This window comes from Mycteria americana, chromosome 6 (assembly GCF_035582795.1).
Source record: "Mycteria americana isolate JAX WOST 10 ecotype Jacksonville Zoo and Gardens chromosome 6, USCA_MyAme_1.0, whole genome shotgun sequence".
In the NCBI taxonomy this organism is placed as follows: domain Eukaryota; kingdom Metazoa; phylum Chordata; class Aves; order Ciconiiformes; family Ciconiidae; genus Mycteria; species Mycteria americana.
Genome location: NC_134370.1, coordinates 70,602,901 through 70,616,198, shown reverse-complemented (window position 1 = coordinate 70,616,198; position 13,298 = coordinate 70,602,901). Strand labels below are relative to the sequence as shown.

At 46.4% G+C, this 13,298-nt stretch overlaps 1 protein-coding gene across 1 annotated transcript; it reads left to right on the top strand.

Moving 5' to 3' along the window:
• The first annotated feature begins 371 nt into the window (after positions 1-371).
• WDR76 (WD repeat domain 76) lies at positions 372-13,298 on the top strand. The gene is made up of 13 exons (XM_075506501.1): positions 372-582; positions 1,022-1,354; positions 2,201-2,293; positions 3,952-4,007; positions 4,826-4,946; positions 5,722-5,823; positions 5,910-5,953; positions 6,042-6,195; positions 8,030-8,182; positions 9,641-9,855; positions 10,367-10,519; positions 12,009-12,062; positions 12,921-13,298. Exons 1-13 carry the CDS (start codon positions 514-516, stop codon positions 13,174-13,176), a joined length of 1,803 nt encoding a protein of 600 aa, XP_075362616.1. The 5' UTR covers positions 372-513; the 3' UTR covers positions 13,177-13,298.

Below are 13,298 nucleotides of genomic sequence, written 5' to 3'. Positions count from 1 at the left end.
GGCCCAGGACGAGCCCTTCGCCTGCTGGACTGGGGCAGAGGATTTCGTCAGCTACGTCTGGGCAACGAGTCCGCGATGGCTGCTCTCCTCTATTTCATGACGCACCTCACGAGCCTTCAGCCCGTTTCCATTAATCCCACGGTTAAAAATGTTCACTTTTTCTCTCCTGAGCGTGCCAAGCTGTAGCGTGTGTTTGCGGAGCGTGGTTACATCGCTCCTCTTCGCCGCCCGCGGTCCGGCTAGCGTGATTTTGATCCCTCACCCGGCAGTCCGAGTGCGGGGGCCAGCGCCGGCTCTGGGGTTTTGACGCGATTACGGCAGCTCCGGGGCCGCCGGGAGCCGGGCGGGCCGGGTCCCCGCCGCGAGGGCCGCCCTGCACCCCGGGGCGGCCGCGGCTGCGGCTGCGGCTGCCCTGGCGGGAAGGCGGCGTGGGCGGGAGCGCGCCCGGGCCGCCCCTCGCCGGAGCGGGAAGCGGCCGCTCCGCCCCCCCGCCCGCCCGCCACTCGGCCCGCCATGGCGCTGTCGCAGGCCGGTACGCTGGAGCGTGGGGAGCCGTCGCCGCGCACCCAGCAGCGGATGCAGGTCCGGGGAGGGTGGGGAGTGGGGGCCGCCGTTCGAGCTGCCTGCCCGGGGCGGCGGGGAGCCGTTGGGGGGAACCGGGGCGGCGGGGAGAGGGGAGGGATGGCGGGCGGAAGGGGCCGGGGCTGTGAGGAGAGGGGCGGACGGGGAGAGTCGGGGCCGTGAGGAGAGGGGCGGACGAGGGGGAGCGGGTCCATGAGGAGGGGGGCTGGGGGAGCCGGGCGGTGGGGAGAGGGGCCCGGCGGGGGGGCCGGGGCTGTGAGGAGATGGGAGGGCGGGGGAGCCGGGGCTGTGAGGAGGGAGGCCCGGGGGGGACCGGGGCTGGTGAGGAGCGGGGCGGGAAGGCGGGTGTCAGGCGGGGGTACGCGGGGCCCGGCGGGCGGAGGGCGCGGGAACGGCCCGCGCTGCGGCTCCCCGCCGAGCTGCCGGTTTCCCTCCCCAGGAGTCCACCCCGACGGGCACCGCCGAGCTCCGGCTCAGCCCGGAGCAGGGCGAGCGGCGAGCCGTGGCGGCGCGGCAGCTGCGGGTGCTGCTCACGCCGCTCGCCGTCGCGGGCCGGCGGCTGCCGCAGAAGCGGCTGCTGGACGCCTACGGCGGCGGGGGCGCGGAGGGCAGGGCGCCGGCCGGCAAGAGGCTCTGCCTGGAGCCCAGCCCGCGGAAACCCGCCCCCGCCTCGCCCCCCGCCGCCCCGCCCGCGGGCACCCCGGCGGGCAACGGCTTGGACGGCGTTTGGGATGCGGACAGCGACGGGAGCGATGCGGGAGACGCCGCGCTGGTGGGTGCCCGTGGGTGCCGCTCGTGTCCGCGCCGGTGCGGGGTTGGCCGGCCCCGAGCTGCTTCCCAAAGCGGCAGCAGCAGCGGTGTCAGTCGAGGCTTGCTTGCTCCTTGGCTGCAGCAAAGGAAAGATGATGGTTTTGCAGTTCTCAAGACACACATTTATTATGGCTGTAAAAGCACAGTTTGAAAGTATTTTTCCTCTTTATGTAACTTTTTTTTTCTTTTTAACCTCTCTGACTGGCAGTATAAAACTTCATCTTACCCTTTCAGAATGTCTACGGGATGAAAAAAATGCTCTTTCTATCAGTCCGAGCGTATAAAACCCAGCAGCAAAAGCACCAGTATGTTCTTGTGCTGTCAATAACCATCTTCGAGATGTTTTTACGGATGGATACAGTCACAAGATAATGATAGTTTTGTCATATTTAAGTCATCGTTTCAACTTGTCAAGTTCACCTTCTCCTCTAGAAAAGATAAACATTATCTACGACTGTATTCCATTTATGTGCAATATTTGCTGTATTGCTGAAGTCTTAAGTTGTTTACTGAGTCACTTCAGTATTGTTTTTGTTCGAGCAAGATTTTGATGAACTGCCCGTTTTGCAGAATTAATGCTAGGAGTAAGTTTTGTAATGCAAGCTAGTACCTATATGGACAAGTTTTGGTATCGATATGGGATCACCCCAGTTTGTATGTATGTATGTTTGTTTGTTTACAAATATATCAAACCACTTTGAAATAATTCAGACAATCAATTTAGAGACTCGCTTCCCAGAAGCCTGGGTCATCTCTTGCAGGCCATGTAACTCTACGATGTAAGAGTAATTGGCTTTTCTTTTTGTAGGATGGATACTCACAGTTATCAGCTTATGAAAGGAAAAGACTAAAGAACATTACAGAAAATGCTAAATTCTTTGCTGCTTTAAAGCTGCATGAGGTTTGTATAGATTCTAAGTAGCATCAAAATGCGCTCTCCAAGTGTAATAATTGTGCTGTCATCCCTCTCGTTGTGAAACCCTTCCCTAACAGTGGCAGGGGTGTGGGAAAAGCCACGACAACTTCCTGAGACATCAGGACTGCCCTGACTGGATAAAAAAATGGGGGTTTGTGCTGCTAGTTAGCTTTTTCCAAAGAGGGGAGGTCATTGGTTAAACTTACAAAAAGTGAAGAAAGCAAAACTCCACTCGTACGGTATTCCGTACCAGCAGCACCCGGCCGCGCTAGCGCGTGCGGTCCGTGCAGTCCCAGAGCTGTGGACCCAGCAGGACCAGATGAGGTGACCCTTGATGAGGTGGCCCTTGGGTAAAATGCTCTCGTGAAGGTGCTTGTGTGTGTGTTGCGGGCAGTGCGAGTGCTGTACCTGCGGCGTCCTGCTCGCTTGTGTAACGTGTGCTCCCACCCCTTCCTGCGCACTGCATTCCCCGCGGAGGGCGTTGAGCTTTTGCGTTTTAGATGCAGTGCACGCAGGTTAGCTGGTTATCTAACCAAAAGGCTGCGGGGCCTGAAGGGCACCGGGTGGCAGGTCTCGGGCTGTCGGGACGGTTCAGCTCACTGCCCCGTGCTTGAGAAGCTCTTGGGAAGAGGCTGCAGGGCATGTGCTGCTGGAGTCCTTCCCTGTGTCCTCGCTAGTCTGGGTGGACACAAGTGCGTTACAGTTCTTCTCACATTGGAGAAGTTGTCTAGAAGGTGAAGGCAGTGGAATTTCAAATGCTATCACCTGAGTAGATCCAAATCTTTACCCTTTTTTCTGTGCTCTTTCATTCTCTTACATGATTTTATTTTTTTTTAAATTTGTAATATATCCCTTTTCTGGCAGCAGTGAGTGAATTACCTCCTTGAATGGCTGCATGCTTGCTTGCTCATTACACCAGGCTGCAAGACATGGTTGGGCCTGTCTAGTAGGCAGTAAGCCTCCTTACCACCAAGACTGAAACTTGAGTAAAAATAACTCCTTTTCTTCCAGTTATCCTCAGAGAGGTCAGTAAAGACTAGGCAGTCTGACTGTAGTCACAGCCCTGACTGCAGAGTAGTGAAGACTAGCAAAAGGACCTATAGCCATCTCGGTTACCATTAGTGCTGGCCAGTGTGGGCTGCCAAACCCAAGAAGCAGGTAAATCTTTTCATGCCAGGGTTGATGCTGCTTTGGCTAGAGTGCTAGCGCAGCAGTGGTCTTAGTGCTGAGCTGGACGTGTCGAAACGTTTCTGGAGTCCAAATGAGCTAAATGCCTGTCTTGGAAGTGTAACGGAGGAAACACTGTGAATGGAGGCCTCTGTGGTTACAGGTTCTACTATAAGTGTCTTTCTGCATCTGGTGCGTAGCATTTGGAGTGTTTTCTTTGTTCCCTAAAGAGAAGGGCTACAAAGCATCCAGACTGTGCTGTGCTCCTGCGCGCCGTTTGCAGAAATCAGGGAATTCTTGCTGGTATATGGAAGCAAAGCGGACACAACACAGCTTGATGCTTAAAAATCCCTTTTTATTATTGTTATAAGTAATTGCAATATAGTTTACTGCAGCCTTTAGATAATCGGATTTTATACAGGTTGACCTTTTATGCTTCTTATATATATTTTTAATATATTTTTTTTCTCTTTAAGTCAGCTGCAAGACTTCACCAAATTGCAACTAAAAGACAATCTCATGTCACCAAAAGGTAAAATAACTGTATATGAGATTTGTGGCACTGTTCCTTCATTGTGTTGTAGTTGTTTTAGCACTTCCATCTGCACATACACGTGAAGAGGGAGAGCTAGTGAGGAGTCTTCCTGTAAAGCTAAATCTGAGTAACTGATTATCTTAAGCTGGAATCCATGTATGGATTCATGAACAGGTAGCTCCTCTAGGTAGTGCCTCTCCTCTGCCATCCTTTGGAAAGAAAATGACAGTGTGAATATCTTTTTTGTCAAATGACAGAAGTTGTTCTTTTTGTGATATTTGTATTAAGGTATTTCAAGTGCATTTCTTCTTTCTGATCATATTTTGGCATGATGGCTAAAGAAAGAATTGTTAAATGCTGAAAACAAATGATGGGGAAAGGCGTGGGAAAGAAAGAGGGAAGGGAGAACTAGGTGCAAGGAATAGGGTAACCAGTTAGTGTAGAAGAAAAGTCATTTGGCAGTGCCAAAACAGTGCCAGGCAAAGCAGAAAAATGAGCTTAAGTCCAAATAAAGAATAAGATACATGGTGAAAGAAAGTGGAAAAAGATGACTAGATCAATGAGTGGAAAGATGAATTACAAATAAGGAGGGCTGGGAAGAGAAGCAACAATGGCAGGATGTATTGCAAGCGAAACAAAAATGCAATACCTACATATGCATTGTGAAGTGCTGCTCTTGTTCATTGCTGTTGCTGAAGGGAAGAGTAATCACAGCCCTCCTAAAGGGAACCAGAACTAGTTAGGCTGTACTTAAATGCAGAGGGCTTATGTTATTTAATTGTGTCTGTAATTTGGAAATGTTTTAATTGTTCTAGAGCTAAGCCTAAAAAGGCAGAAGATGAAACAGTACGTCGAAGGTCTATGCGCTTGCAAAGAGTAGAGCCATCAGGAATTCCAATGCCGGAGATGCCTGCCCAGCCAGAAGCAGAGGAATATGTAAGATGGGGAAGGGTTAGAGGAGGTTTGTGTGCATACACATAGACGTTTTATAAAAACGATGCTGGTGAAGTTGACTGATAATACTTGTCATTGCTGAGCTTCTTGTAAAAACCTTTAGATGCTTGGGAAGGTGCGTTATACAGTGGCAACAATAAAAGGTAAATACTTTCACCCTCAAGCATCTTGAATAGCAGCTTCCCATGTCCTCTCTGAAAGTCAGTCAATATTCTGTGACTCAGGTTGATGAAATAGTGCAGTTTGGGATGATCAGAAGGGTCCTGAGGTAAAACGTTATGCATTTTTCAACAGCCCGTAGATTTGAGCAGCTTTAAATTCCAAGTTTTATTATTATGTTTTAATGTTATTTCATTGTAACTTTTGATCTGGTTTATTTTCCTTTGAAATATTTACTCACTTTTTGAAGTAGTTATATAGCAACAAGTAAAAATTCTGTTGCTCTGAGAGATGGGAACTTAAATCTTCCATGGTGCTGTAGAATAAAGCTAAATCTCTGTAACACAGCTGTTGAAGATCAGCCTTGCTGGAGTATCAGGAGAGGAAAAAACGTAGGGTAACTCTTTGTCTTTGCTGTTGTGTTCAGTAAAGTTCTATTTATCTTTTTAATAAGATTTTGATACAAAATTTTTTTCCTGTTTATTTCTGGTATTATCGTAGATGTGTTCTCAGAATATCTGGTGTGTGGAAAGTAACAATTCACCCTATTTGTAATTTTACTTGGTTTGAGTTAGGAAAATTGCTAATGTCATTCCAGCCTCAAGTTCCAGCCGGACCCTTGCCAATGATTCCAGAAGATCAGATGGGGGACAGTAAATTGACAGAGGACTTACTGGCTACATGGATGAGGATAAGTGAGGTGGTATTAGTTACAATTAGTTATTTTTGGATAACGTAATTTAACTTGGGTTCTAATTCTGATAAATATTTCCTTTCTATCTGTAGATGAAAGCTAATGATACTGAAAAGCACACGTGTGACCTGAAAAGGTAATCTGAAGACAGCAGCTAAAAACTGGGTATTGTCTTGTTCTCCTTTCTTCTCTTGAATAGCTAATGTTTTAATGATGTTGTCTAGATACCAAGACAGCCTGAACAGCATGGTCCTCAGTGAAAATAACATTAAAAAGGTTGTGAAATACCGAGTGTGTTCTATGGCTATCCATCCTTCTGAAAGCATCATCTTTGTGGCAGCTGGGGACAAGTCCGGGCAGATCGGTCTCTGGAACGTGGTGAGTTCTTAGTGTGCTCTTCACCTGGCAGAGCTGTTTGTTGCGGGATGGACGCAGATGGGGCGTCGTTTTGTCAGGCTCGCAATGGTATTTTCGACTTTCCCCATTCTTACGGATAACACCAGGCTATCTGTTAAATTGAGGCTCACCAGAATTGCTTGAGAGGTCTGTCTGGTCCTTGGCAAGCCCAGGTTTAATGGGAGGAAAGGTTGCACTGGTAATTTTGGGGGGCGGAGCGGAAGAGAATGGATCACTAGCTGAAATAATATTATCAGTGAGGGTTAAAATTGCAATTCACCGTTGAGAGAGTCAGGATCTAATTACAGCACCCCTGTAGCAATACCACAACTAGGTTTTGGAGAGTGAGGAGAAATGGATGCTCAAGTATTTGTTTTTTGAGTTTGTACAAATTTGGGGTAGCCGCAGTGAGTCACTGTTCTTCCAGACAGCAGAGATAAAATTGCTATGCCAATATATATGCTGGCACATGTTTACTTACATTGTCTCTGAAAAATAGCTTAGCATTTGGCGCTTTGAAAACTTTGGAGGGCTTTGCAGGTAGTCTCACCGTCGTTTTTGAATTGCCTTAATGACTCCTGCAGCAAGAGTCCTTATTCGTGCCCTTGCCTTGCACCTTTGTAACCTCCCCCTGCACCCTCCGCTTTGCTCCCACGGCATCCAAACCAGCTGCTTGAAGTTCACACACACGCAGATTTTCTTCTCGTTTTTTGCAACGCCATTAACCTCTCGAGTTTCTCTCGAGGCATTTCTGCTTTGACAGCTTCAGGAAGCCGATCAACTAAATTCAGCTCTGAGGCTCTTATTCAATTATAAAGAAGTTTAAAATGCTCCATACAGTTTGGAAAGCTCTGACTGTGCGGCTGCGGTTACTACCTGTCAAAGAGTGTGCTGTGGTGGCAGGGAGGCTGAGGTCTCTGAGTGCTGCAGGCTCTCTTTGTGGCCTTGCAAAGACATTTCAGTGGAAGCCTAGAATTGTTAAAGCTACTCTTTTCCCTCTTGCTCCCCCTTTCTTTATTTCCCTGAAGTGAGTTGGACTTGACCAAGTTTGGGAGCAGAGTGATCTTTGTGGAATGAACCGGCACTTGTTCCAAAATGATCTATTCATTTTCTTTTAAAATAACAGGGCTTGAATGATGCCAAAATTAAAAGAGAAGAGATAGGGGATTATGCTTTACATTCAGTTTGGGTCACTATAATTTAGCTTGAGTTCTAAATAACCTAATATGTACATATTTTGATGCAAATGGCATATGCACACGTTTGGTCCTCAGCAAAGTGTTCAGCTGTGGTAACTGAGAAACCAATTGTGCCAGTAAAAAAGAGCCAGATACTGAAGTCCAGATACAGTATTGATGACTGCAGTGAGAGAAATGCCCTTGAATTACAGCAGGAAATTGCAGCTTTTCATAATTAGGAAACGGAATTCTGAAATGGAGAGTAAATTCTTAGTGCTCTTTTGAGCTAAATTACTTGTCTAGTGGTGAAAACAGTAGCGGGAAGGGAGGCCGTAGCCTAGCAGTGCTCTGTTGAGTGGTCCACCTGCGGGCAGTTCGCTCTTCCATGCAGAGGTGGGACTCCCTTTGTTCCAGTAAGATGTTAGCCTGGGCATGCTGGGCCCCAAAGCAGTCTTGCTGCCTGTGTTACCTGTGCTGATGTCTCCACGCATCAAGCACCCTACTCCTCCTCCATACAGTTACCCAGAGCAGACTGAGAACATTTGGAAAACAGAGACTTTACTTGGAAAGTTGCAGTAATTAATAGAAATAACTGCAGTGATTAGCATCTGCGTCCACTGATCTCCATTGTTTTTCAGAACTGTGAGTCTGAAGAAGGAGCACATGTCTTCATTCCACACAATTACCCGGTCAGCTGCATGCATTTTTCTCCATTTAATCCTGCTCACTTGCTGTCTCTAAGCAATGACACTCTGCGATGTGGTGACGTTACTAGAGCGGTCTTTGATGAGGTGAGTGCTCCCTCGGTTGTGCTGCAGGCTCCTTGGAAATCTCGTGGTCTGCACTGCTGTGAAGTTTTAGTCGTCTTGTACCCGAGTTGTTATTTGTTGGTGGTTTTGTTAAGAAGAAAGTTCAAGATTCCATTTCCACAAGGACACATGAAGTAACCTTTAATTAACATCATAAAAATACGGAGATGCTTCCTACTCAATAAAACACAGTAACAGCTTGGGTACTCCCAATTTCCTTCCTGCAGAGATGGTTGCAATTATCGAATTTAATTTCATATCTCCGTACTTAAGCAATATGTGCCTCTCTTCAAAGGCATTACCTTTTAATGATGACAAACGAGAGCGATTTAAAGAACTAAATCTTACAAATAAACCCCCACCCAAATAAACATTGTAAACCAACATAAAGCATGAGTTGACTTTGCTTTTTTTGGGCTTCAGGTGAGCAAAATGCTGTGACTGTCTCCACGGTGAGCCAGACAGCTTAACTGAGGAGCTTCGTGATGCTTGCTTTGTTTGCTTGTTTTTGACAGATACATCTGCATTGATCAGCTCTCCAACACTGCAAAATATAACAAGCTACAAAAGTTTAAAGCGTTTTTTCCCAACCCTTACAGGCACCGTCATTTTGGTGGGGTTGCAGGCAGGCCAGCTGCTTGGGAATTATCTGCAATCAGTTGGTCGAGAGGCCAGGAAGGTCCAGGGGGGCTCTTTCTTTGAGACAAATGCTTGCAAGAATGTGTCTTTAGAAGTCGGGGGAAGAGAAATGCTGTTCTCCTGCTCCGTTTACCTTATGCCAACTTACACAGCCTTGTGATACCTCTAGGAGTGTTACTGCCGCTGGAAAGAGTACAGCTGCTAATGGGGAGAGTCTGCACACCTAGAGAGAGCTGGAACATGGAAGTTTCCCCCAGCATTATTATACTTGTGTCCGATTGCTGCTTTGAGAGGAGACTGCCATGGGATTAGATAGCTTGACATCCTGACTCTGATCTCCCAAATTGTAGGAAGCCAAATTCACATTTCTGCACCCGATTAAAGGTTTCTGTAGCATTGGAGAAAGGAATGCAATCATTAATCCTTGCTCAACATGCACTCGAGGATAACAGCCGTTTGATTACTGGAACATAGAGGTGATGGTGTCTTGTAAGAGTTCTAACAGAGAATTCGGAGTACGTTTTTGCCAGTTTGTTTTGGATGGTTAATTATATCCTCTGTGGAAAGCATACCGGTTTTACAGAAGGGTTACCTACGTGGATAGCTAAGGCTGGAGCTATCAAATTAGGTAGTCTTCATTAAAGGCTGGAGCTATCAAATTAGGTAGTCTTCATTAGTATTTTATTATATTACAAAGGGAAAGCATGAAATCTACAGCCCATAGAGTGTTTTGGGTGTTATGAATAATGCTGTGTATTTCGTTGAATAGTTTGGGTTACATTTGACCTTTTCTGTGCTCAGATATGCAGAAGTGAAGAAAGCTTATCTTCCTTTGACTTTTTGGAAGATAATGCCTCCACTGCGATAGTAGGACACTGGGATGGCGGCGTCGCTGTTGTGGACAGACGGACGCCAGGAACATCTTCAGAGCTTTCTGCAGACATTGGCTTCAAAAGAACAAGGACAGTCCATGTTCACCCAGTGAATAAACAGTATTTCATTGCTGCTGGCTCAGTGTACGTAGCTCAAAACAAACTGCGGTTATTCTGCGTTTTCAGTGTTCTAGCTGCACTGGTGTCTGAAGTCAGCTATAAATGGCACGTTTGGAGGGCAGGAGCAGCTGTTGATGAGGCAGACAATTTCTCAGCCTCAGCGTATAGTCAAAGCTTTCTTGATCATTTTAGAAAACAAGTTTTTAGTTCTTAGCAGGTTTTAAAATGTGATACACTTTTGACTTTCCTTCGTGTTTTGGTAATGGGTACAAAATGGTCTTACGAGTCACCGTGGGTTTCGAGAGATCGCAGTGTCTGTCAGAGGGGTTTTACTGGTTAGTTTGGGCTGGTTTTGGTGCTCTCAAGATCCTTTGGAGCCACTGGCCGTTGGAATATGCACTGCTGAAGTAAAGTTCTAAACACAGCTCACAGAAAACCTGCGGTGTCTCTTGAGCGTTTTTTGGTAGATGGGACATAAGAATACTAGTTAATTAACTGTCACCTTGTAAAGCGTTCTGTGTGATCTGTGTTGCAGGGATGTTTGTATTTATGATGTTCGATACCTGAAGTCTAATGGGAACAAGCCTGTGAGCTCTCTTAAAGGACACACGAAAAGTGTTGCGTCTGCCTATTTCTCACCGGTAACTGGGAACAGAGTAGTGACGGTCTGTGCTGATGATAAGCTGAGGTAAGACCACATGGGAAGGAATAATCTTTATGGAAAATGTCAACTGGTATTTCTTTATTACTATTATTATTTCCTATCTGCATCATCCATCACTGAGAGCTTTCTGTTGTTATTGCTTTTTTAAATTACATTTTCTTGCATGGGCGTTTGTAGTGTTGCATGATTTTTTGGGGTCTCCTGAAGTATATTTAATAGTGAACAGTAAAATAATACAGGTGCTGTTAGTCTTTAAAAAAAAAACCCAAACCACCCAAAACCTGGCTCATGAATACAAATACAAAATGCTTAGAAACTTAATTTATTGCTGGTACTTAAAATTATGATAGTATCAGCTCTTTTGTAACTAGTCTACCATTTGGTAATTTAAACTGCTCTGAGTTGTGTGGTATTGGAGATCTAGTTTTTCTTTCTCCTTTGTAGTTTTGTGACCATAATTTAGGTAATCTGTTCGTGTAAATCCCTGATTGCATCTGCATATTTGCTGTGTACATGTTTAGAAGTCCTAAATTTGATCAAAGAATAGCAGGTACCAAATGGGGGACCCAGTGAAGTCCAGGTTGAAAATCAGGCCTCTGCTCTACAGATTGCTTGTGTTTTTGAAGAAGGGGTAACTACATAGATTCTGGAAAGAATCTGAGTATGGTGCAGTTGTTACGGCATTACGTGTTTTGTCTGGAAGTTTGGTTTTCTTTCGTCCCCTCCCATATACACAGGAAAGAGTTCTTTGTGTGAGTTCTGTGTTGCTGTGATGTATTTGCTGTAGATAATTGAAGGTTCGTTCTCCGTAGTGGGCCTGGTTATGAAAATTGTAAATCCTTGGCGCTAACAGCAAGTGTCAGAGTACAGAATGGATATGAGAACCTTTGTGCGTGGCAGAATGGAGAAAACGGATAGAGGATCATTTATTCACTGCCTCCTCCAAAGAAAAAAGAAAGCAGCTTTTAACTCAGCAGCTTGTTGAACTTTTTGCCCTCGGGGGTTTGGGATCCTAAAAGTTTATCGGGGGTGAAGGAGAGCCCAGAGCGGGGGATCTGTTGATGGTTTCTCTGTCAGTTGAGTTCACGCCTGCCTGAGGAAGTCCTGGCACCGGAAGCTGTCAGTGGTGGGATTTCACTCTTGCGTGTGCTTTCCCTTCTCTCCCGTTCTTCCCTGGGCAGCCTGTGGGTGCAGTGACTAAATGGGCAGGATACTGGGCTAGAGGAGCCTTTCGTTTCTCCTAGCAAGCCATTCTTGTTCTCTTCTTACAAAGCTTTCAGAAAGGATGACCTTCAGTTCTAGCTAAAAGCCAATCCAATTAAAAAAGCAAATTTAATAATTGCAGTTGGAATTTTGGTGCTTATATGTGAGCTGGATGTCTGTGTGCTGTTCATTCCTGTATTCCAGACTCTGGTGTGGTCTGGCCTGTACTGATGTGTAGGGTGCTTTAGGAGGAAAGGGCTGCCTTTTTTAACACGGGCGCCTTTTATTAACACGCTATTTTGTGTTACAGGGTCTACGACACCACCTCTTTGTCATCGACAGTCGCAGTTCTCAGTACCGTCAGGTAAGCTGAACGCGCTGGGGCCGAGGACAGCATGCTGTGGCCCTTCTGCTGAGGTGCGCTTGTGGCAAAAGCGATGGGTGCGCAGAGGCTACGCGGTGTGGTGCTTCCAACCGGCCTCGGGCTCGCCGGCAGCTGCGGAAGCGAGAGCAGCCCTAGGACCCTGCTAGCCTGAGAACCTGCCCTAGTCCTCACGGCTGCCTGCCGTGGCTTTTGCTCATAAAGCACGACTGGGGCATAGGCTGCTGAGTCAGTGAAGTCTGCAGGCAAGCTTTAATGTCTTCCTGCGTACCTTGAACAGACCACTTTGTGACTTTTGAAACGTGTTTGGTTTCAGAATGCTGCTTCTGTGCGCATTTTTAAAATATCAAAGGTTACTTCTTCATGGTAAAGCATGTGGTTTTGGGTAGAGTCTCAAGACTTGTAAAACAGCTTTGTGCTCCAGAAGGGCGAGTTGTTGTCAGGCTTCGTTTGCTAAGGAGCTGGAACTAGATGAGTGACTGGCTTGAAAATTCTGAATTTGCAGTTTATCGAAAGGCTCAGTGCATTTTTGTTCTGTTTTTACTAAAATGTGCAACCATGAGGCATAACTACTTTGACTAATAATCACTTAAGTCAAAGTACCCTCTGCTTTCTCTTCTTGCTCCGCTCCATGTCTTTGTCCCATCCCACCCATCACAGCGCAGTGATCCACTGAACAGATCTGAGCAGCACGATCTGTCCGCTGTGTGAGAGTGCTGATGGTTGAGAAGGCGAGGAAGATGGGTTTAAGCAAAGAAGACATAAATGACAATAGTTAAAAATACTGGCTTCAGTAAGAGGAATGTTTCTCTCTTTTTCTCCCTGTTTGTTTCTCTGAAGACATAACAATAACACGGGACGCTGGTTAACTAGGTTCAGAGCGATATGGGACCCTAAACAGGAAGGCTGCTTTGTGGTGGGCAGTATGGCACGACCAAGACAAATAGAAGTCTTCCAAGATACTGGAAAATTGTTGCACTCTTTTTATAACCTTGACTGCCTTGGCTCCGTCTGTTCCATTAATGTGGTGCATCCCAGTAAGAACATCTTGGTGGGTGGCAACTCCAGTGGCCGCCTTCATGTGTTCAAAGAATAAAAGAAGTGGCTCAGATAATTTTTTTTTTTCTTTTTGCATTAAATTTGTTTAATCCGTATTATTAAGCTGTTCCTAAGCTAACTGTATTTTCTCAGGACAAAAGTGTATTTTAAAAACTTTAA